The sequence below is a fragment of the Arabidopsis thaliana genome, chromosome 2, assembly GCF_000001735.4.
Source record: "Arabidopsis thaliana chromosome 2, partial sequence".
Classification (NCBI taxonomy): Eukaryota; Viridiplantae; Streptophyta; class Magnoliopsida; order Brassicales; family Brassicaceae; genus Arabidopsis; species Arabidopsis thaliana.
This window is the reverse complement of record NC_003071.7, coordinates 9,758,670-9,778,636: the sequence shown is the minus strand read 5'-3', so window position 1 is coordinate 9,778,636 and position 19,967 is coordinate 9,758,670. Positions and strand designations below refer to the sequence as shown.

At 33.6% G+C, this 19,967-nt stretch overlaps 7 protein-coding genes and 1 long non-coding RNA gene across 13 annotated transcripts; 3 read left to right on the top strand and 5 right to left on the bottom strand.

The window, feature by feature from the left end:
* Window positions 1–75: 75 nt before the first annotated feature.
* SCPL11 (serine carboxypeptidase-like 11) lies at window positions 76–3,888 on the bottom strand. Of its 4 annotated transcripts, none has more exons than NM_127862.4 (14): window positions 3,638–3,888; window positions 3,418–3,563; window positions 3,241–3,317; window positions 3,038–3,160; window positions 2,531–2,633; window positions 2,425–2,462; window positions 2,121–2,219; window positions 1,933–2,019; window positions 1,772–1,840; window positions 1,515–1,586; window positions 1,313–1,434; window positions 739–852; window positions 581–626; window positions 76–493 (listed from the first exon to the last, which is right to left on the bottom strand). In NM_127862.4, the coding sequence occupies exons 1-14, from the start codon at window positions 3,760–3,762 to the stop codon at window positions 413–415; spliced, it is 1,302 nt and encodes a 433-aa protein (NP_179880.1). In that variant the 5' UTR covers window positions 3,763–3,888; the 3' UTR covers window positions 76–412. The 4 variants fall into 4 exon arrangements, with proteins under 4 accessions (NP_179880.1, NP_001323542.1, NP_001077945.1 ...); NM_001084476.1 differs by having other exon boundaries at window positions 125–488; window positions 577–626; window positions 3,638–3,784; NM_001335831.1 differs by having other exon boundaries at window positions 76–626; window positions 3,638–3,789.
* A 1,771-nt stretch (window positions 3,889–5,659) lies between these two features.
* On the bottom strand, window positions 5,660–7,743 carry AT2G22960 (alpha/beta-Hydrolases superfamily protein; the record flags this gene model as incomplete). Its single annotated transcript, NM_001335830.1, has 7 exons — window positions 5,660–5,785; window positions 5,876–5,921; window positions 6,028–6,141; window positions 6,213–6,331; window positions 7,042–7,094; window positions 7,342–7,355; window positions 7,616–7,743. 7 exons carry the CDS (start codon window positions 7,741–7,743, stop codon window positions 5,705–5,707), a joined length of 555 nt encoding a protein of 184 aa, NP_001318269.1. The 3' UTR covers window positions 5,660–5,704.
* Window positions 7,084–7,937, top strand: AT2G22955. Of its 2 annotated transcripts, NR_140649.1 has the most exons (3): window positions 7,084–7,172; window positions 7,284–7,393; window positions 7,591–7,937. It is a non-coding gene; the product is annotated as an other RNA (long non-coding RNA). The 2 variants fall into 2 exon arrangements; NR_140650.1 differs by lacking the exons at window positions 7,084–7,172; window positions 7,284–7,393 and having other exon boundaries at window positions 7,488–7,736.
* Window positions 7,938–8,679: 742 nt separating this feature from the next.
* Window positions 8,680–12,579, bottom strand: ACA7 (Cation transporter/ E1-E2 ATPase family protein). The gene is made up of 7 exons (NM_127860.2): window positions 12,337–12,579; window positions 12,162–12,216; window positions 10,106–12,054; window positions 9,872–10,030; window positions 9,627–9,798; window positions 9,221–9,519; window positions 8,680–9,110 (listed from the first exon to the last, which is right to left on the bottom strand). Exons 1-7 carry the CDS (start codon window positions 12,508–12,510, stop codon window positions 8,871–8,873), a joined length of 3,048 nt encoding a protein of 1,015 aa, NP_179879.1. The 5' UTR covers window positions 12,511–12,579; the 3' UTR covers window positions 8,680–8,870.
* A 1,445-nt stretch (window positions 12,580–14,024) lies between these two features.
* AT2G22942 (growth factor) lies at window positions 14,025–14,897 on the top strand. Its single transcript, NM_001124893.5, has 3 exons — window positions 14,025–14,175; window positions 14,300–14,404; window positions 14,701–14,897. The coding sequence occupies exons 1-3, from the start codon at window positions 14,074–14,076 to the stop codon at window positions 14,821–14,823; spliced, it is 330 nt and encodes a 109-aa protein (NP_001118365.4). The 5' UTR covers window positions 14,025–14,073; the 3' UTR covers window positions 14,824–14,897.
* Window positions 14,898–15,174: 277 nt separating this feature from the next.
* AT2G22940 (uncharacterized protein) lies at window positions 15,175–16,982 on the top strand (the record flags this gene model as incomplete). Its single annotated transcript, NM_127859.1, has 2 exons — window positions 15,175–15,388; window positions 16,891–16,982. 2 exons carry the CDS (start codon window positions 15,175–15,177, stop codon window positions 16,980–16,982), a joined length of 306 nt encoding a protein of 101 aa, NP_179878.1.
* AT2G22941 (Defensin-like (DEFL) family protein) lies at window positions 16,051–16,571 on the bottom strand. The gene is made up of 2 exons (NM_001335829.1): window positions 16,469–16,571; window positions 16,051–16,381 (listed from the first exon to the last, which is right to left on the bottom strand). The coding sequence occupies exons 1-2, from the start codon at window positions 16,530–16,532 to the stop codon at window positions 16,194–16,196; spliced, it is 252 nt and encodes an 83-aa protein (NP_001318268.1). The 5' UTR covers window positions 16,533–16,571; the 3' UTR covers window positions 16,051–16,193.
* Window positions 16,983–17,396: 414 nt separating the features above from the next.
* AT2G22930 (UDP-Glycosyltransferase superfamily protein) lies at window positions 17,397–19,042 on the bottom strand. 2 transcript variants are annotated; one of them, NM_001335828.1, is made up of 2 exons: window positions 18,253–18,964; window positions 17,433–17,796 (listed from the first exon to the last, which is right to left on the bottom strand). In NM_001335828.1, exons 1-2 carry the CDS (start codon window positions 18,869–18,871, stop codon window positions 17,543–17,545), a joined length of 873 nt encoding a protein of 290 aa, NP_001323935.1. In that variant the 5' UTR covers window positions 18,872–18,964; the 3' UTR covers window positions 17,433–17,542. The 2 variants fall into 2 exon arrangements, with proteins under 2 accessions (NP_179877.1, NP_001323935.1); NM_127858.3 differs by having other exon boundaries at window positions 17,397–19,042.
* Window positions 19,043–19,967: the final 925 nt, after the last annotated feature.

Sequence of the window (19,967 nt, the reverse complement as noted above, 5' to 3'; positions counted from 1 at the left end):
GAAAAAGTACTAAATGCGCGCAAAGATAAAAAAACACAATCAGAAATATTTTATTCATCTAAAAAATATTGTTGAGTAAAATGGAGATAGGTATATAACTTATTAAATTTGAGACAAAAAAGAATTTATTAAAAATCTAAGTTTAATTGTAAAAAATAACAGCACAACACAGAACAATATAATCTGTGAGAAGATAAAAGTACCAAAAGGTAAAATCTATGAATAACACAAAAATGTTACCTAACAACATATAACAATAAACCAAGAAGTTCCAAGTCTTTGGCCTGTAGTCTCCCTAGACCCAAATAAGACCTCATTTATTGGTAACTATAGCATGTCGAACTAGTGGTAGAGTTCTAAACCTCCTCAGGAACAAATAGCTCACATAGTAGATAATTCATAATTGTAATTTTTACAAAGGTTGGCCATTAATCCACCTTCGAAACATGATAAAACTCTCTTGTGGTTTATTCTCCGCTGTGTGCCCACTTCCCTACAATCAAAACGCTTAAAACAAATTAGAAAATACTTTTTAATTAAACGACAAATAGAAATGTTAAATTGAGACAAGAAGACTTGCTTTGACAGTAGCAAATGTCATCTTATTGGAATAAGTTCTCGTGTATCTGTCAATTAAAAAAAAAGGATGAATGATTTTTACCGGAGCTTTATAAGCTTGTGATACGATGAGAAAATGAAAGAACAAGAAAACCCAAAAACACAAAAAAATATATATACCCAGTGATTTGATCTCTAATCATCCAAGGTCTCCATTCATCAATGATAGAGTAATTTAGAGATTTTATCCAGGCTTGTGTTGCAAGGAAAGGAACCACCAAATCATGATCACCACTGTTCACCATCAACCGCGCAAAATATTGGAATCTCTTAAATTTTGTATGTATGAATGGACACTGTGGATTAATGTATCGATTTTTTATATTGAATTAAGAGAAAGTAAAACAAAATAAAATCCATCTGTAATTTGGTTTGTTTCGTTTCACCATGATGTAATTCGGTTTGTTTAGGTTGTTTTAAGTTAAATAATTGCGTTTACACAAAAAAATAAAATAATAATAATTGCAAAACATAAATACATAATAATTTACGTAAATTAAATTTCTACGTAATATGGATATGCCTATATATTTTTAATAAATTCTTGTCTATTCATTTTTGTTTCCTTTTTTCGGGTTTAAAAGTAAAATAATAACAAATTTTGGTTTGATTTAATTTGGTTTTGCTTGAGTCTCTAATTAGGAAATTTTTGATCAGGTTCTTAATAATTTAGATATAGGTATCTAACTCTTACCTGTAGATGAGAGATCGGTAGCCACTAACACTGTTATTCATATGGTATGGTACGCTGCTCTTGATGTCTTTGTTGTATGGTTTACTCAGATAGTTACATCGCTCCCATTTTCCAATACTCCTCTGTAATCATCAATCGGCCATAGTTTAGATTTTAAGGCTTCTTTTCTTTTTTATCATCACACATTATTAATGGCATATACCTTATTAACATGAAGAGCATCGCGGACGCTCTCGTCATTGGCCCAAAAGCTAATGAGATAAAATGGATATAACTGCAAAAGCAACCTTAAAAGTATGTTTCTTGGAAGTTATATAAAATGCAATTTTTTTTGTTGACTTAATCATGGAGCGGTATTTTACTTAATGTGTAGTTGAAAAAGAAAAAATGTTTCTTCATCAATTCATTTTCCAACCCTTTTACAAGAGTCACTAGGTGGAGAAAAGACATATTACTTACATAGCAATCAGGAGATGCCGTGTCGCAATCTGGTGATAGTATATGGAATTCATTTAGTTTGTCGGTACACTGTAAGTTTATTAAAAACAAATCTGAGTTAGATGTTCACTATCTGATAAATTACTGAACATCGACCAAATTTCAAAGTGTGCAATGTGTACCTTATGAAATTCCTCGACAAGTTTCAAACATTTTGTGTTTCGTGGATCCACATTGAAATAATTTCCTTTGCAGGCTTCCCTAATTGACTTTTTTTTAATAAGAAAATGTTTTTAACATTAAAAAGAGTTGTGAAAAATGCCAAGGATAACAAGACTAGTCGAATTTAAGCATGCCACATATTTCATACCTCGTATAGTTCATCTGAAATTAGTGCCATTCCATGAGAAAATGGAATGCGATAGTTTGGGTCGTCTTCGTGCGTTATCGGGTTCCCGAGTACATAACCCTGTTTTTGGTAAGAATAATATTAATTATCAACTTAACAAAAACATATTATATATATACACAATTATCAATCTCTTTTATTTTGTCGACACATAACTATCAGTTTCTAGTGTACAAAAAAATATCCTAGTGATTTTTAGTTGATCGAAACTTTTTAAAAATCAATATACTTACGAAATTACAAAGAGCATTTAAATTGCAATTACCTTTAGATTTATAGGAGGGTTGCAACATATATAATTTCCTGCATCATAGTGTGTTATTTTAAAGAGCACGGTTAAACGATATTCAAATAAAAGTATGTGATGATACCTTTCGAGATTTCTTGAACGAGGGCCGGAACAATCATACCGGAATAAGAATCTCCGCCAGCATAAAAATGGTTGGAAGAAAACTGTGGATGCTTGCTTAGCCACTAAAAAGGAACAAAAAAAAATTCTTAAGGTTGGTGTTAAAATAATTTGGGAAGATTTGAAGGCTAAACGAAACAAAATGTTTTAGTGAGTTCAAATACATTTTAGCTGAAGTGTCCTTTTCTAACTTAAAATTTGTTTCACAAAAAGTAACGTTTTAGATTTTCAATATAGATTTATAATAAAATATATATCTTTGTTAACTAATGATTTTTTTTGTAAAACATATTAATAAAAGGTAGTAAAACAAATAATTTAATTTTTTATTAATTTGTGTTAAAAATATTAAACCGTACCGAACGAAGGGATTATTAAGTATTCACGAATTACAACATACACAAGCGCGTTAATGCAAAGAGACAAAATGACAAATGCTTTGAGATGACAAATTAAGTTACGTGTTTACCTTTTGGAGAAACTCATGAATCCTCTTAACTTCTCCTGTGTCAGTAGGTGTATCAATAAGTGGAGCTCTTGAGTAGGAGAAGCCAGCTCCAACAGGTTGATCCAAGAATATTATGTTCGCCGTCTGAATAAATAATCAAAAAATTTGATAGATCATTGTGTTTTGTCATTAACAATTTAACATATGAACATACTTTCTTCTACCTTAGTCCACGAATATGTAGTAGAGACCAAAGAAGGAACACTTCCATTGTAAACCTCGGACTTCAAAGCCAAAGGTCCTAAGAAATCAAGAAACCAAGGTCTTAATTTTTTTTTAACCCACTTTAAGCAATCCTTTGAAAATAATCCTTAAAGCAAGAGCAAAAAATAGAGATTTACCATTCTGGAAAAGAAGGCCAGTGATAGAAGAACATCCAGGTCCTCCACTTAACCAGAGAAGAAGAGGGTCTTCTTTTGGATTTCTCTCAGATTTGATGAAATAATAGAACAATTGCACTTCCTCTTCCTCACCAATACCAATGTACCTTTAGTCAAAAGAATGACTAATTACAAACTCCAAACTCAAAACACATTGTTGCAAAAGAGAGAACTAACAAACCCGGTTTCAAGTTCGAAAGGAAGAGGGCCTTCAAAACCGGGAAGAAACTTGACGATAGAGCCAGAACCAACATGATGATTTAAGATAAACAGAAGCAGAACCAGCAATTTTAGTGTTAATTCCATTCTCTCTTAGTTTCTAAAGATTGAGTCATCTTAGGATACAAGGATCTTTATATCTTTAATCCAAAAAAAAAAAAAAAAGATAATTATCACATGTAGAGTTCAATTAGTTAATTAATTACCAATAATTGAGGCTTGCTGGCGTTTTATTGAATAGTCATATGTAGGACCATATATTATCAATAATAGAGGTTTCCAGACGTTTTGTTGAATAGTCACATGTAGGAGTAGGTTATATTGAGGATCTTTGAAATCATATTGGATGAATTAATACCTTAATAAATTTATATATTTCTTCGATCCTAAATTATTTTTTTAGAACAATTAGTATATCGATAAATTAATAAAAGATTATAATCCCAAGACTATTAGTTTATAATCAACATCTTCTTGTGTTACGTAGCTGTTTCGTGTTACACGCACACAACTACTTCATGTTACACGCTCTACTTTTATAATGGATCTAAGGAATGAAGAGATGATTTTGAGAAAAGTAGTTTATGACTTTGTTAACTAAACAAGATTTGCAATTCAAAATATCTGACAAACTACAACTTATCGACGGAAAGATAGTATAATAATTGTTTTAAAAATTGGAAAACTGGTTATCTTAGGCGATGATGGCAATTTGCCAAAAAAAAAAAAAAAAAGAGTCAAACGATTAAAATATCAAGAGGTTGGTATATAAAATACAATATGATCCATTTTTTTCGGTGTTCTTTAATGATCATTTGACCCTTTTTTAGAGGATGGAATAAAAAAATACAATACGATCCACTTTCTTATCGTGATCACCTCTTCTTCTCATGTAATGTCACGTCTCAGATTTGGTACAAGCTCACTCATGGGATATCTCAGCAACTGACACGTACCAGTTTGGTGATATCCTTAAAGCAATCTCAGATTCTAGTATTAGTCGCACCCATTGTTTCATTTTGCGATACGCCTTTCAAGCCACTATCTACACAATCTGACGAGAACAAAACCAGTGGAGACACGGTGAATTACCGAAATACCAAGCCAAACTCATCAAAGACATTAAGATGATCATAGATGCATATATAGTCTGTTTGTTTAGTGGCCGCAGGTACCCGCGGCGACGAAATGAACAGACTAATTGTAACTATGATCTTTTTTGATGAATAAATTTTACATTTAAAAAAAAAAAAATATGATCCACTTCCTGCGTTGTTTATTAATGATGACTTAACCGTTTTTCGGCAAGTCTCGGTTTAGTTCAAATTTTTGTTTTCATTCTTGATAAAATGGATTCATTTCAAGAACAAAGAAAAAAGAATTGATGAGTAGATTAATTGTCATTAGCCTATTTGACTCAAATTTGGTCAACAATGTAAAATAAAAAGGGGATATACAAAAAGGCAAAAGCTTTGTAAAACTTTTGCATGTGTCAAGGAATTTATGTCCTACAAGAGCAAGGTTGTTATCGGCATTGTGTCTTCGATCACACGGGTATTTTCTTCTAGCCCGCAGCGATCGGCATGCCCAAGAAGCCAAATATGCTCAAGAAACATTGGACTATTGTAAGAGGTGTGGTGCTTGCAAATGTGCCCAAGAACTCAATGATTATGATCTGAAAGAAAACTTATAACATCCACAAAAATATAGTTTTTTTTTGATAAAATCGAAAGCATAGTTGTCGAGTATGCCTTTGGAAACATCGATCTCTTCCATCTCCCTCAGGTTTATTTGATTGGAGACATGAATATTATGATTAATTATTTATGAGACGTTTGGACTTACACAGTTTTGTTTTGTTGAGAGCCCATTTTAAAAATATTTTTATTTCTTAAAGATGATCTTCTTTTACAATATTGTAGTAGATTAAATTGTAAACATATATATATATATATATATATATATATATAAAAGTTGATGCTACAAATATTTCTTTTTCATTGGCATAGGGCATCATCATCTCTTATTATTACAGAGGCTGGCCACTGATCCATCGTTGGAACATGATAAAGCTCTCCGCTGGTTTATACTCTGCAGTGTGTCCACCTCCCTATAGTAAACCCCTCAAAACAGTTACTGAGAAACAAAATGATTTGTGTAATAAAAAACATTAAGAGTAAGAACAAAAAAAAAAACTTGCCTTGATAGTAGCATATGTCATCTTATTGGCATAGGTCATCGTGTATCTGTCCAAGAAAATCGTAAGAGGGATTTCAAAATGACTAATGAGCTCATGATTCGACTGAGTTAATGAATAAAGAAGCAAAAAAAAAAATTGTAAAAATTATTCACCCAGCAATCTGATTGTTTATTATCCAAGGCCTCCAATCATCAATAATAGGATAATTAAGAGATCTTATCCAAGCTTCAGTTGCAAGGAAAGGTACCTCCATATCGTGATCACCACTGTTTACCAAAAACCGCATAGTTTGTATAGAGAACTAGATCGATTCTTTAAAATGTAATTTTAATCAAACCTGTAAATAAGAGATCGGTATCCGTTGATGCTGTTATTCATATGATATGGTATGCTGCTAATAATGTCGTCATCGTAATGTATATTCGAATTACATCGTATCCATTTTCCTATACTTCCCTGTAATCATATATAGAAGATATCCAGTTATATCAAACAACATCTGCTCACTCTTATGACCCTAATTTATGAAGTAAGAACTTATAAGTTATATTCATGTAAGTCAAAAAAAAAAAAGATGAAGAAGAAAAATGTCTAGTGATTGTATAACAAAAATGTCTATTTCCAACACCTACGTAACAATGGCCGCAATATGAAGTTATTAACATATAGTTCCTAATATGACATCTAGCTTGATTTTTAGTAAAAAAACAATCACAGCGATTTTTAACCAAACGAGAAGAGCACATGCGATTAGACTTGTGTCCTTTGGTATCTTATACCATATACAATAGAAAATACTTCAAATTCCTCGAACCTATACAATAAATATACATTGTAACTAACTAATTAATATAAATTGAAGTATAAAAGAGATGGCAAGAATGATAATTAAAACATTTAGAAAAGAAATGAAGATGTAAAATAAATTAAAATCTTGTATTATTATTTTTTACATTTTAAATATTTTTGGATTAGATTCAAAAAAAATATTATATGTTTTTGTTTTGTGACTTTTTATATCAATAAATTCATATTAACTGATTTAATATGCAAGTAATGGTTGAACATATATTAACTTTTCATATGCTCTCTAATGATGATGTGTCATTGATCTTTAAATGATATTGACATTATTTATTTCCCTCGACAAAATTAATGTCATATACCTTTCTTATTTGAAGAGCTTCACGTACCCTCTCGTCATTGGCCCAATATTTAGCTAGTGTACTGTGGTAGCCCTGCATAAGCCGTGGTGCATAAGTAAGCTTTTAAGGAGTTTTGAAAAATATCTAAAATGGTATTCTTTTCAGAACCCCTTTAACATAAACGAAATGATATTCTTTTCATGATTTATTAGTTTGATATTCAGAATCCCTAAAGGTATATTGATTAAAACTATCACATGCAGAATACAAGTGTGTCCATGATCAATTCCTTTTCTCAAATTCAATATCCTTCTTCTTCACCAATACCGATGTACCTTTATTCAGAAAAATGATTTATAGAAGATGTCAAAAGGTATCATAAATATTGTGTGAATATATTAAGAAATTTTTGTATAACTCTAAGAAATATTTCTGCTATAAGAATATATGTATCATAAGCATAAGTGCATAACCTTCATTATTATGAGAACAATACACAATTCTTCAAATATCTCTCTTCACTCCATTATGATTACCCGACGAACTAAAACACATATTTGGATTGATAAGGAAAAAAAGAGAAAATTATACAAACCCGGTTTCAAGTTCGAAAGGAAGAGGGCCTTCAAAACCGGGAAGAAACTTGACGATAGAGCCAGATTCAGCATGATGTCTTAAAACAAGTAAAAGAAGAAGCAGCAACTTGGGTGAAAAAGTTCTCATTTTCTCTGTTAATTTCGAAATCCATTTTATGGTAAAAATGATCTAATATAGTTAGTTACCAAAACAATAGTGGGTAGGTTGCATTTTTGATTCAATGATCACTGGTCGCTCCACGTCGAGTAGATTTTTTGTGTGTACCTCCAAACCTTACACGGGGTTGGTTTTGACAATAACTATTTTGGAAACAAATTTGGAATCACTTACTATTTCGGTGCATGCAGCCTTGCAGCAATATTGAAGAAGTTGGAATCACTTACTATTTTGGTACATCAATATTAAAGAAATTTGGAATTAACAAAAATATCAAAGAATTTGGGAACTGGAATCACTACACATCTAATTTTATCTACACTTCTACAATTTCGTAGTATTGTCAAATCTTGATTTTGCATTTTCAATGTTGGTACTAAGTATGTATTTTTATGTCATTGTATTTTTTGGTCGGTCATTGCATTTTTTTATTTAATATATGTCATGTTGCTTTTGTATTATAATTAATTAATAATATAAATTTAAACAGTAGTTTTACTCATTTCTATTATAATTTTATTTAAATAAATTAATCAGGATATTCTTTGAGAGTTAACTGTTTTCTTGGATTTTTCGTTGATGATTTGTGATGGGAAGTATCTGATTTGTATGAAAGTCGCTAACTTTTTTGCCTTGTATTTTAAAAGGGGCTTGTTCATAACTCTAGTCATTTTCAGAATTATGTTTCAACCACAACTAAGATCCACAGAATTCGAATGGAATCTTTTTGATAGTGGATCACAATTAAGGCTCCCCCAAGAAAAGCCACATGATCACTCTTAGGATTATAAATACAGTATGGTCCACTTTCTTCTATGTTCTTTAATGATCACTTCAATCATATATCTTTGCAATTCTCGTACTAGTCCAAGTTTTTGTTTTTGATTTTTTGACAAGATGGATTCATTTCAAGAACATAGAAACAAAAAAAAATGGATGAGTATATTAATTCTCCTTAGCCTATTTAACTCAAACTTAGTCAACAATATCAAAAAGGAAAAAATTGCAAAAATGCAAGCTTTGTGAAAAATTTGCAATGTGTCAATAGGAACTTCTGTTATATAAGAGAAAGATTGTTATCAGCATTGTGTCTTCGATCACACGGGTATTTTCTTCAAGCCAGCAGCGATCGGCATACCCAAGAAGCCAACGAAAATGCTGAAGAACCATTGAACTATTGTAAGAGGTGTGGTGCTTGCAAATGTGCCCAAGAACTCAATGATTATGATCTGAAAGAAAACTGTTGCACCAATAACAACCACGAAAACATAGTTGTCGAGTATGCCTTTGAAAACATCGATCTCTTCCATCTCCCGCGAGCTTACTTCATTGAAAACCTGAAACATTAAGAACAAACCACCCAAAAGTTAGTCATACCATAAAATCTACAAGTGTAGGTTAACACTTTTAAGTGTTTTGAGTATAACTTATGATTGTTATAAATTACCTGGCAGAATACAAAGCAGTTGAAGATAAGTGTGTTCAATACGAGAGTAGAGTCAGAACCAACAAGACCAAACATGGACTTCCCTTTGGCCTGTAGAATCCATATGATAATAAATTGATACACAGCTTGTCCTAAGATGTTTCTCCACATCGCATTGGTAATGAAATTCCCTCTTCTTCCAACAGGCATACGTTTCATCAGCTCGTTGTTCGGAGGTTCTGTAGCTAGAGCAAGAGCTCCAAGTGTGTCCATGATCATGTTAACCCAAAGCAGTTGAACAGCAGTTAGAGGAGCACTTCCTGTGAATTAATTTAGAAACAAAAGTAAAGATAGAAACGAAGACAATATAATTGTAAAAAAATGAAAATTTGAATAAAAACAGAATCAGCTAATTTCTTTAACTTACCAGTCAAGCAAGCTGAAGAGAAGTTAACAATAAGGGCAACAACATTGACTGTTAGTTGAAACTGCACAAATTTCTGAATGTTAATGTAAACAGAACGTCCCCATTTCGCTACGGTGACGATTGTGCTGAAGTTATCGTCGAGAATGATGACATCCGCAATCTCTTTCGCTACCTAAAAGAGTTTAAAAAAATGTTTGAGTCGTTTGCATAATAACATTAGACTTATTTGGATATATGATACTCACTTCAGTCCCGGCAATGCCCATTGCTAATCCTATGTCAGCCTCGTGGAGCGCTGGTGCATCGTTTGTCCCGTCGCCAGTCACAGCAACAACTTCATCAAAAGTAGTCCTCAACTGCTTCACCAGTGTATGCTTGTCCATTGGGGAAGAACGAGCCATGACCTGTCAAGAAAAAAAAAAGTTATGGTTTAAAGACTTATCAAGAAAGCAAAAAATATCTAAATCTTGAAAAGTTACCTGAATCTTGGGAATGAGTTCAAGCATCTCTTCTTGGTTCTTCTCTCTAAACACAGGACCTTCAATTGCTATACCATCATCAGTGAGAATTCCACATTCTCTAGCAATAGCCTTTGCGGTGTTAATGTTATCTCCTGTAACCATTCTCACCATAATACCCGCACGGCGACAAAGTTCCACGGACTCCCGAACTCCAGGACGAACAGGGTCTTTGATACCAACAATCCCTATGCATGTAAACCCTTTTTCCGGAATACCTTCATCAGCCGAAAACCCGCTTTCGATATCCATATAAGCAAGGCAAAGAGTACGAAGAGCTTCATTTGCAAACTCATCGATTGTAACATTCAAGAACTTGATGGATTCATCATCAAGCGGAACAACTTCACCACTTGAGTTGATGACTTTATCACAAGCCGCTAAAACTATCTCTGAAGCTCCTTTCGTGTGAGCGCGAATGCGTCCTCCTTCAGGCAGCTCAATGACTACTCCCATTCTTTTCTTTGTTGAGTTAAAAGGCTCAACTTTAATAACTTTGTTAGATTGTCTCTCTTCTTGAAACTTACCTCCAAGAGATAGTCCTAACTCCAATATAGCAGTCTCTGTTGGTGTCCCCAATATCTCAGTCTTGCCACGTTCGTTCACAACAACTTCTCCACCGGTATTATTAAAAATCAACTGGAGAAGTAGTTTCAAGGCAGCTTCAGGGATATCAGATTGTAAACTAGAACTTTTGCTAGCTACATCTTGAACATTCATACAAATGCAAGATTTCACAACAGTCATGTGATTTGTTGTTAATGTACCAGTCTTGTCACTACAAATGGTAGTTGCAGATCCCATTGTCTCACAAGCTGCTAAATGGCGAACAAGCGCTTTATCGTTCATCATCTTCTTCATCGCAAACGCGAGACTAAGTGTGACAGCTAATGGTAAACCTTCAGGAACCGCAACAACAACAATTGTGACAGCAATAGCAAAATACTCCAAAAGCTCTAATGCATCATCTCCGGACCACCACCAATGAGGGCCTAATGAAAGCTTCCTCATAAACATTCCTTGTACCAAAACCGCAAAGGTAACAATAGCGAAGGAAAGACCAATTTTCCCAATGATGGTTGCAACTCCATTAAGTTTCACCTGCAACGGAGTTTCGTCATCTCCTCCTTCACTAAGTGTTGCCATTAACTTTCCCCATTGAGTTCTCATCCCAACTGTTGTAACCAACATCTTACATGACCCATCTTGAACTTTGGTTCCAGAGAGAAGGAAAGGGTTCTGTGCAGTCACCATCACAGGCTCACTCTCTCCAGTTAAACTCGATTCATCGATAACAACAGAGAATCCCGAGAGGAAAAGACCATCTGCAGGGACTTGATCTCCGATAGCAAGATGAACAACATCTCCAGGGAGCAAATCATATATAGACATCTTTTGTCTAAACCCGTTTCGCGTAACTTGAACCGTGATCTTCTTCTTCTCTTTATCCAAATCCCGGAACTGCAAAGATTGTCTATAGTCACTAGTTGCTGTCACAAACACAACTAAAAGAATACTAGCAACAATGCCAAGACCATCATGCGATCCTTGAGGCCATCCTTCAGTTGCAATCCCAACAATCAAAGAGACGAAAGCACAAACACCAAGAATCATAAGAGTCATATCTTGAAGTGCTTCCCAAACAAACACCCAGAAACTTCGTAATTCACTCTCTGCAAACTTATTGATTCCGAAAAGCTCTTGTCGTTTGCTTAACTGCTCAGGTTCACCTGTTGAGAGACCAGCATTGGGACATGCCTTGAGCTTACCTGAAAGACCATCAACACCACCATGGAACTTGAGCTTCTTCACATCATGACCTTCCACTATTGATCCTAACTCGTCTGCACAAATGTCAAAGCCTGCTGCTTTAACTTCCTCAGGCACCTTGTAGTCACTTGGAGAAACACCTAAAAAAAAAAAAACCACATTTTTTGAAATCAAGAACAGAACACTTTCTTACAGAAATGCAAAAATTAAGATTTGAAGTTTCCTTTTTCTCAGATTAATAACTCACCAGAGATAAATTGAAATGCGGCTTTTGACACGAGAACTGCAATCCTTAATTTCTCCTATATATACATTGAAAATTTTCAAATAATTTGGGAGGGAAAATATTAGGTAAACGGCTTTAGAAGTTAGATTGCTATACAAGGTAGGTGCTGATCAAGAGACATAAAAAGAAGGAGGACCTGGTTGGTGCGGCGCATGGCAGCAGCTTCGTAACGTTTGGAGAGATTGGCAGTGAATCGAAACCGACGTTTCGGGTTCTTGACGACACTGCAAAGATTCCGCCATTTTTCTAGCACTTCCTCCGACGAATGCTTCGCCTTAACGTCGAAATTCGAGTTGAGGTAACTCTCCATTTCTCCTTCCCAACTTCAATGATAGTTTTCTTTCTTTTTCTGTAACACTTTCTATTATTGTTTCTTTTTATTGTTTTGGGACAAAAATGTGAGAGAGAAAGAAGAGCAAAAGAATCGCAAACTTAAATGGAGGACGAAGACGAAAGCGAGTTTTAAGATCTGAGCTTCTTATTTTAAGCTTTAGAATTGACCGAGTCCTTCATTTCGTGAGCACAACAATCTCAATCAAAACTCATACGTTCGATTATTAGTTAATTTATAATAACAAACATGCAGTAGAATATTACTTATGAACGTTATAATTATATGCTTGAAACATTCATGAAGAGTACACTATGATATCATTATTGGAACTTGGAAAGAAAATCAGCTTATGGGTTCGTATACTCAAAAGTAAAATAAAATTTTGCGACTACTAAACAAACTCGTAAAAATCGAGAATACTTGTGTAATGTTTTCCAGTAACTTTCTATGAAATATGAATCAATATGATAGACTATAAACTTTATTCGTAGAGTTTTTTTATATGATTTTGAACGTCCTTATCCTAAACTTTACATAATGATTACTTACAACCATGAATGAATAAAATCTCATCCTCATGAATATTTTTCAGACTGCCTTTTAAAGATTTACAATCGTGATTCTGTAGTGTCATTTTGATAAGAGATTAGTTGTTAAAAAAAAAAAAAAAAAACAGAGATTAGTTGTTGTTATATAATGGAAAATACTTTTTGATTAATTTCGATTCAAAGAAACAAAAATTTACCGATATCTTTCTTGCGTAACTGTGTTCTAAATTTTTCACCTAAAACAAACCATGATCTGATTTGTAGTTTTTCCAAGGTTCATGAATACACACACATAAAAAAAACATTACTTTTCAAAAGGATATATAATCAAGGGAAATTGACAAATATAGCACCATAAAATGCTTTTTTCCAACATTTGTAAAATTTCACAAATAAGACTTTAAATAGTAACTATACATCAAATCAATGAAAATAGAAAAATAGAAAATATCAAAATCGCCTCAAATAAAAGAAAAATCTCTTAAATACCACCTTAATATTGTGTGAATTAATGATATTTTGGAAATTTATGAAGTGTGTGGTAGAATTGTCAATAAAATTTGTTTTAATGTTATCTTAAGAATTTCTCTATAATCAAAGGATCAGTGATTTTTATATGCAAGGTATATATTAAGGTTTTAACTAAGTCAAAAGCATTTCCTCAACATTAAATAGCTAATGGAAGTCAACTAAGGATTTGTTTTTCTTGTAACAAAGTAAGGAATATTCATTTCTATAAGTAAGCGTTACAAACATGCAACAAGAGAGACGTGGAAAGATTGTCTAATGAGTAATGAGTAACAAAAATAAAATGTTTTGGAAATTTAATTTTAAAAGGAAACAAATCTTATTCCAAAAGGAAAACTATCTTGCTCCAAAAGTCTTACCTAATTTTGCCTTGTAATTTGATTCTTCTCCTGTAACAATCTCTCTATATATTACAAACCAAAAAAAAAGAAAGAGAGAAAGGATTATTGAGGAAGAAGATATTATGTCAAAGATTAACATTCTTATCGTTGCAGCAGTTTTACTTAGCTCCGTGGTTCTTGCTTCAGTGGCTCGTCCGGACTCGACTCTCCAGAGCAAATCAACGGTAAATACTCATTCTAGCAAAACCAAATTGTTGAATGTTTAATTTCGAAGAGACCATTTTAATGAATTACATTTAATTATCTATATGGTTATAAATTAATAAAAATTCTTTTAATTGTATGAAGGAGATAGAGAAGAACTGTGAAACCGATGAGTGTTTGATGAAAACGACATCGGATGCTCACCTCGATTACATCTATACCCAAAATCCTCCTCCGCGTGCACCTAAAGTTAATCCCTAATTATATTCACTAGCACGAACCATCAAGTTACATGTTATCATCTACTTATTCTTTTATGTTCGAGTTTTACGTTTAAACAATTTTGAAATGATTGCGTAAAACTCTTACTAGTTTTACAAATCTAAATAAGTTAAATTTTATAGTAGTCGAAGAATATTGCATCTATGGAGAGTTTGGTTCTGGCTTTTCTAACAAACCAAACTAAACTAAATGCTTGTGAAACATAATGAAATGTTTGAAGGAAATGAAGTAGAATTTAACAAATTTGTTTTGTTTGTTTGAAGGAGATGGAGACGAAGTGCGAAACAGAAGAATGTTTGATGAAAACGACGTCGGATGCTCACCTTGATTACATCTACACCCAAACACATCCTCCAAAACCGCATGCATTTAAAGTTAATCCCTGATTATATTCAATCAGCATTCCATATTTAATGTTGTGAAATCCTTCTTTAGGAATGTTCTAATTACCAATAAAGACTTAATTAATGAAATAAATATGATTAATTAGTAGATTGTGTTTTTGACCACACTATGTAGGCTATGTAGCTTATCCTTTTGTGCTAGTTAAGTAGTGATCATTATTTTTGTTGGGGTCGGATTCCCCCACAAGCAAGACCGAGCCAAACAGTCTAAGAATAACAATCACCTCATGGTTAAACATATGATTGGCCCCTAGCCTAGAACAAAGCACCTTGGGACCTTATTCGATCAACCGTCCTGGAGAGACTTCGTAAAATGGCTCGGATGTTAATCCTATGAACACAGCCCGAGCCAATCGTGAAAACGGTGCGGGAAACATATATATCGGCTTTGGAGACAGCCAACTGAGCTTAATGGACAGTCATCAAGCGCGCCCCGAACCGGTACATACCGTTTGCTCGAAGCCACCTCTCAAACGACCACCGAGCCGTGAAGAACACCTGAGGCAAAGACTTGTAAAAACCATTCATTCTCAAAGGATCATTTCCGGTAAAATAAGATCTTTTATGGGACTTTCGGAAATGATAAAGGAGAATGTTTGAAGATAATGTCGGATCAAGAAATCCTTCTGAAGCCTCCGAAGAATAAAGAAAATATCTTTAATACGATTATCCTCCAGAACCGACTTAAGGATAAATGGAAATCTTACGAGAATATCGCTAGGGAGGCGGTTTAACGGCCTATATAAAGCGCCTCAGGGACTTCACAAAAGGAAGATCTTTTGATACTCAGAAGAAACACATAACTTTATACCTAGTGAGAACTACGAATGGCTTGATTCCTTCACAGGGTACGTAGGCAATCCATCATGGATGCAGCTATACCTTCTAAAAACCTTAATTCTTTCTCTGTTCTTGATCAAAACTCTAATCTGTTTCACAAGGGATTAGAATCCCCTTTATAATTGAGTCTTGTATGAAATACCTAATGAAGAGAAATTACTAGATTTGTTTTCCTCTTTTAAACAAATCTATTGTGTGAATCCTTGGTTCAACAATTTTCCTGAGAAAAAAATGACTAGATGTTTGCGAAGTAATGGATTGAGCACAACTACAATGGGAGTTTCGTTTTTTCAGCGAGAAAAATTCAAGCTTTGTTAATGGCAATGTGAGTGTTTTGAAGGTGAATGCAAAACATTTGGTGGATCTAGTCAACAACAAAGTGATGGATTTTGGAATTTATAACTGGATTCGAGAAGCACGTTACTACAAAGTCCTTTTGACTTGTTATTATTGATACAGCTCCAAAAAAACATGATACTGAATAATATTATTGCACATAAGATCTGCCGAGTCTACACCTTTCTGCATCCATAACATTTACAAATTGGTGTTGACCACTCAACTTTACATTTGCCAGTGTGATAACCAGCAGGCCTGCAATCTTGTGTGCATAGACTGTTACTACAAGGACCAGGTGACACATATGCGGTTCGGCCTTCTAGACATGGTGGCTTCTTAGCCTTTACTCTTGATATTCCTACTGCAGTGTATAGGAAACATTAATGAATACATATTAGTCAGAAAATCAAACACAAATTAAAGAGATTTCATATATCATAATGTATACCTGTTAAAATCAAGAAAATCACCATATAAGTGATGAAACCAGTAGCATTTACACTTTTAGCCATTTTCACTTTTAATTTCTTCTTTTTGATTGAATGCTTTACATATGTAGAAAAATCATCTAACTGTTGTATATAAAGATTTTGTTTTCTAAAAAACGAGAAGATAATGTAGTCCATAAAAAATGCCTATAAATTAGTTAGAGATGAAGAAAAAGTATAAATTTGATGGAACACATATTTCCTCCCCCATTTTTTTCGATCGTTAATTTAGTTTTACCAAAATTAAAAGTCACTACTCTTTTCTAAATAAATATGTAACTAATAGATTGTTTATTGTCCACAACTTATAAGAACTTGTAATCTAATCCACTTATTTCCCAAAAACCGTTTGAACTCACAACTCCTGCCCATCTCCCTAAAGGTAAAAACCGTCTTTCCAACCCACCAAGAATGGCAAATCCACAAGCCAATTCAATAATTGGCATATCCACATATTTTGGACCAACAAATTAAATGGCATTTTGAACAATATAATCTCAAGATTTTACAAGGTCTTAAAAACATTTTAGAATCTTTGTAAGAACCTTTCAAAACTTTTAAACAATTTGTAAAATCTATAAAAGGTTTTTAGAAGGTTAAGGTTGTGATAAGATTTTAAAGGTTTTTAAAATTAACTTCAGAAAGTATTATAAATTGTTTGAAAACTTACATTTGTATAACTTGATAGCAACAATGACAAGTTCTTGTGTACTTTTGCATCATACTCATCCATCTCGTACTCCATGGTGTCACTAGTGGAAAAATAAAAAAAAATCCATGCTTCCAAGGTGGGACATTTACTCATTTGTAAAATTACAAGAATTATAAGCTCTTCCAAACTAACCACTTTGGACCCTTATTTCTCATTCAAATTAAATTCGATTTTGACATAGAAATGCACTTTTTATAGTGTTCAAAGTCATTGGAAATTTAGCCGGACTTATGAGAACTCTTGCAATTTATTTGTCTCCAATCATACAAAACAAATAATTTCAGAATTAATTACCAAAATAAGTGAGAATCAACAACATTGGTCAAATCAAATACTCTTGCAATTCCTCTACAAATTTATCCACGTAACCAGTTAATAATCCATGACTACCAAGAGTCTCCTTCAATTTGGCGTGGTTACTCCTCACTAGCTTTCCGAGGTCGCTATCTTTATCCATCACAGACTTGATCGCATCGCTCAAGCTCTCCTTTGAAAACCATCCTGTTTTTTCTCTCGACACTTCTACAGACACCTTGAATTCCTCGGTCATCAATCTTGTGAAGAGAACTTGATCACCTAAAAATGGAAGCAAAACCATTTGACAATCAGTCATAAGACACTCCCATATTGTTCCCGGACCACAATGGTTCACAAAGCAGCCTATTGACGGATGATCCAATATCAATGGTTGTTGCACCCATCCTCCCCAAACCACACCACGCCCTTTCACCCGCTCCTGGAACCCTTCTGGTAACCCTTCTTCGACCGTCGATGATCCTCTCGGTGGCTTTACCGCTATAAGAAACGGTAAACCTGTCAGCTCCATCCCTAAGCAGAGTTCTTGGAATTGATCCTTTTCAAGAACGATCTGGCTACCAAGTGCACAAAACACCACTGACCTCGGTGGGAACCTGCTCAGAAAATGACTCAACTGTTCTTCTAGTGGTTTACTTGTGTCTTGCTCAGGGAGCATTGGACCAGTCAAGAGAACCTTCTTATGGTATTGACTTGATATATAGTCGCAGAATTTACCTTCGATTTCATTACATGTCCTCAATGCAATGATGTCACAGCTCTTAAAACCTGTAGTGATCTGATGATAAAGTCTCTTGTAGAAGATAGATAAGGTTGCTAAGGCATGAGCATCGTTTTCACGGTACAACACCTTTGATGAAGGATAACCTGGTGGGGGAACACCTAATACACCACCAGGGGCAAATGTATAAGCTATTGTTGTTGCAGATACTATCATGTAACTCACACTCTTGATCATATGCTCTTTGGCAATTTCTGGAATCCAATGAGCAAAATCAAAAAAGATCAAGTCCGGTCTCAGAGCACGAACCGCAGCTTCAACCTGATCGCGAGTGAGATCCAAGGCTTCCGACAGTAAGTTGTCCATCGAGATTGAGATATCCGAGGTTGTCTCAGCACCAGCAGGGAGGCCATTGACATGAGGGATTGTGAGAGGGTGAAAGACAATACTGTCTGGGAACAGATTGTGATGTTCCAACTGTTTTTGGGCTTTCTTAGGTAGCAAGAAAGTGATTTGATGACCTTTCTCAGCTAGTTTGTTTGCAAGATGTAGAAAAGGAATCATATGACCAAAAGCAAACCAGGGAAACATAAAAGCATGGAACGTTGGCTCCATTTCCTTTCCCAAATTGTAAAAAACGAAAACAAGATAAAACAAGTATTCAAGAACTCAAAATGAAGTATCTGTTTTTTTTTTCCTTGGTCTCTTGCGTTAATAGTTGTGCACTAAAACGCCCTTATTATGATCTTGGAGATTGGTTAGGTGAAGCACATGTGTCAGAAGAAAATAAAATAGCTAATTATAAGTAGAATAACTACAAAAAACAAGTCATCAAGAGAACAAATCCAATTATTCACTACAAGAAATAAGTCACAAGACAGCCAAGACGAACAGGTGTCAGAAAAAAATGATATTAATTAAGAGAATATCGTGAAGACGAATTCCACTAAAATCGAGCTAATAATAATTAATTACTCCCTTGTATATAAAAAATGATTTTTCTGAGATTTTATTCTTGTATCAAAAAGATTGATTCCTTATAGTATATTTAAAGCAGATTTTACTTTTTTTTTTTAAAAACAAAACTGAATTTAAAAGTATATTTAAGGGTGCATTTTTATTTTTATTTTACTTTTGAATAGAAGCGGAGTAAAAAACTACTAAAAATTACAAGATTTTACACAAATAATTAATTAATGCACCATTTATTATTTCCTTAATTTTGGTGAAAAACTCAGGAAATCATTTTTCTGAAGGAGTATAATTTTCTTTTGGTTTTATCGGTTTCATAAGATTATAAGAAGCATGTACTTCTTTGTTTTGTTTTTCCTTCGTCCATTTAAGGGTGTTTCAGTGAAGAAACATTTATCGGTTTCACAAGAAGCATTTACTTCTTAATACCATAAACATCTAACAAACGAGAACAAAACAAAAGAAAGTTAATCTATCGAAAAGGACAGCGTCATTTACTCATTTAACACGTTGATTGATTCACCTAATCCCTCACTAACCTATCCCACCTAATCAGTCTCAAAGTTCATTTAGAGGTGTTTTTTTTGCTTTTATTCTTCTTCCAAAAACACGTTAATTAATTTTTGCGGGGACGATTTATTTGTTAAAAATAGTAATTTATAAATATTTAATGATTATGTGTTCTATATAAAATTTTATAATAGTATTATTTTATAAGAAATTTAAATTTATAGTTTAC